The sequence below is a fragment of the Ornithodoros turicata genome, chromosome 6, assembly GCF_037126465.1.
Source record: "Ornithodoros turicata isolate Travis chromosome 6, ASM3712646v1, whole genome shotgun sequence".
NCBI lineage: Eukaryota > Metazoa > Arthropoda > Arachnida > Ixodida > Argasidae > Ornithodoros > Ornithodoros turicata.
This window is the reverse complement of record NC_088206.1, coordinates 69,957,123-69,960,005: the sequence shown is the minus strand read 5'-3', so window position 1 is coordinate 69,960,005 and position 2,883 is coordinate 69,957,123. Positions and strand designations below refer to the sequence as shown.

The 2,883-nt window shown below is 52.2% G+C and overlaps 1 protein-coding gene across 2 annotated transcripts; it reads left to right on the top strand.

Moving 5' to 3' along the window:
* Nucleotides 1–322: 322 nt before the first annotated feature.
* Nucleotides 323–2,883, top strand: LOC135398296 (neprilysin-1-like). 2 transcript variants are annotated; one of them, XM_064629715.1, is made up of 2 exons: nucleotides 323–449; nucleotides 781–2,883. In XM_064629715.1, the coding sequence occupies exons 1-2, from the start codon at nucleotides 441–443 to the stop codon at nucleotides 2,776–2,778; spliced, it is 2,007 nt and encodes a 668-aa protein (XP_064485785.1). In that variant the 5' UTR covers nucleotides 323–440; the 3' UTR covers nucleotides 2,779–2,883. The 2 variants fall into 2 exon arrangements, with proteins under 2 accessions (XP_064485785.1, XP_064485786.1); XM_064629716.1 differs by having other exon boundaries at nucleotides 323–460.

Sequence of the window (2,883 nt, the reverse complement as noted above, 5' to 3'; positions counted from 1 at the left end):
ATAATAATGGTGCCGTGATGTTAAACGTTATGTTTGTCTGCCCATGGCGACGTGTTGCACCTGGGGTTCTTTTGACGTGCGCCGGAAATCTCCGACAGACCGTGCTGGAAGCAATGTTTATACCTCCCCCACATTGCTATCGTCCTCGGCCGGGATCGAACCCACGACCTTGGGCTCCGCAAGCCAACACGTTACTAAACACGTTAGTGAGCTATCGAGGCCGCATAAACTTGGAACCCTATGGTGTTTTGTATATCACGAGCCGTGGCCAATCTCTCTTCGCGAAGCCCAGCCAATGGACGAAGAGGAAGAAGAAGCAGAATCTTTCTCTGCTCGAACCTTCGAAGACGATCCTTCGTACACTGATCCTGCACCTGCTTACAACGGAACCATAGCCGTGGACCTGCTGAGCATCGTTAGCCTTTGATCTGGAGGCTGTTATGAATGAGGTATGGAACAGGTACGAAATGGTCCTAAGGATAGTGAAAAGATGGCTAAGAAGCAAGCGATCTAGTGAAGTTGATGCAGAATATAAAACCCCGACACTATAGGGAACACGAAGGGGCAGACACAACACCAAGTCTCAAACACTTGAGACTTCGAGTTGTGTCTGTCCCTTCGTATCCCTTAGTCTCGGGGTTTTTACATTATGCATCCTAAGGTTGTTTTTACTCTCTATGTATTTCTACATGCCCTCCCCCCTCCCTACTCCCGTCTGGTATTTTCTTAGTCAATATACAGCTGCCGAAAGTTTTAACTGTCTGCTTTTGCTTCTCGCAGGACAGCGGTTCGGACGCGGTCCCGGCTTTCCATGGAAGGCGATGTGTACCATTCATCATCCTTCTCTCAGGGCTCGGATTGGCCATCGTGATCACAGTACTGCTGCTTGTATGGCACTTCAGTCGCAGGCATAATTCCAGCTCCATCGCAGCAGGGTGCGTGACGGAGGACTGCAGACGCTATGCGGAGGACTTACTCGGCGGCATCGACTCTAGATTCGATCCTTGCGAAGACATACAGAAGTACGTTTGCGGCCGTTTGCCTCCAGTTCCGAAGTCCGACGTGATCAGCACGCTCATCTTCCGGAGGGCCATAACGGAAGACGTGCCCAGGGCTAACCAGACTGCGTATCAAAAGGCTGCGAGACTCTTGCAAACATGCGTCGACGTCGTTCAGAAGGGACAAACATCGGTGGAACCATTGAAGAGATTGATGGCCAAGATCGGTCTCTTCTGGCCTGACCCAACGACAACGGACTTTATTCAGCTCCTCCTCGTGGTCTCACTGAATTGGGACGTGCATGTCTGGGCAGACATCACAGCTGACCCGACTAAAAAAGACGCGAGGGAGAATACGATGCTTGCGTTCTCCGAGAGTCCCACTGCGAAGTCGTGGCTGGAAAAGAAGTCCCAGATCATGAAGTACCTGCAGTACGATCAGTTCGTCTCCACTCACCTGCTTGCGTTTGGCGTTAGCGAGCAGGACCTACCCAGATACCTCGATTTAGTAAAACGGGGAGACGCCTTTGTGGAATCCAACTTAACTGGTGCCGCCAATGGAGAGGTCGGCGAAGAATTGATTGAATTCTGGAGACTCAGCACCGGCAGGAGGATCGTTAGCGCTCTGAACGCGCACGTTGCTTGGCTGGGCGGGAGGTACGCCCTCTACGGTGGCATCTGGGTGACCAACAAGAGCCTCTTCCAAAAGATATTCGAAGAAATCACGGGGAACCCCGACGAAGAGCACCTCCTCAAGTTCCACCTAGGTTGGACCGTAGCTCGTTCTTTGGGTTCTGCCGTATCACGTGACCTTGCGATGCTGCAGTATTTCGAATTCGAAAGGGCTGTGTTCCAACATGAAATGACCTGCTTTGTATCGGCTCGACGTATGCTGGGGCTGGGACTGATCACGCCTTACGCCCACGAGCTTCGGCATCGGGGTGTTCAGCGCGAGGTGCTGAGGATAACGGACTCCATTCAGGAAAGTTTCATCGATGCCGGAGAAAGCAGCTCCGCTCTCGACACCGCAGCGCTCTCCAGACTTAAGAATTTCTTGCAGGGCATCCACGTGGATGTTTTCGTACCTGATCAAATCACGAGCGAAAACGTCACGAACGACATCTTCACTGTTGTGCCCGACGTGGTCGAAGATCTGTTCATCGAAAACTGGGCCGTAACCAAGGAGGCGCTCAAGAACGCTTCGCTGCCTCCGGCACTGACTGACTTCTCGTACGAGCACCCGCTCTACTACCCAGACAGACAGACATTTTTCGTTCCCCTCGGAGCCATCGAGTCTCCGATGTACTCCATCAGCCTCACGCCGGCTTTCAACTACGGAGGCCTGGGTCAGTTCGTCTCATCCGTCTTTGGTGTGGCGCTCTACTGGGAAGATCTCCGGTGGCTGACATCCTTACCCTTGGACATCTACAACCGACGCCTAGACTGCTTTCAGAGGTCTGCCGACATGTACGAGGACAAGACGGAGGAAACGATTACGAGGAAACAAATCATGTCCGCTGCGTGGAGCTTGCTCCCCCTTTATAATGCCTTCAAGAATGCCTCCGCGGGCACGTCCTCCAATCTCCAGGAGGCACCGAACTGGTCCGACGACCAGCTCTTTTTCCTCGCCTACTGTCACTCCTTTTGCAAGACTGAGGCCTTTCGTTCCGTCTCCTGGTTCTGCAGCGTCTTACTTCGGAACTTTCCTCGCTTTTCTGAGGCGTTTGACTGCAAGAGGCGGACCTACATGAATCCGGCAGAACGTTGTCTTACGTGGTGAATGCGGACAATAAGCGATATTTCAACGAATGAGGTATTCGAAAACCTGTGGCGCAATAATTTTTATTTGTGGCAGAAGTATATAGTCTGTCACATGTTGATAAGC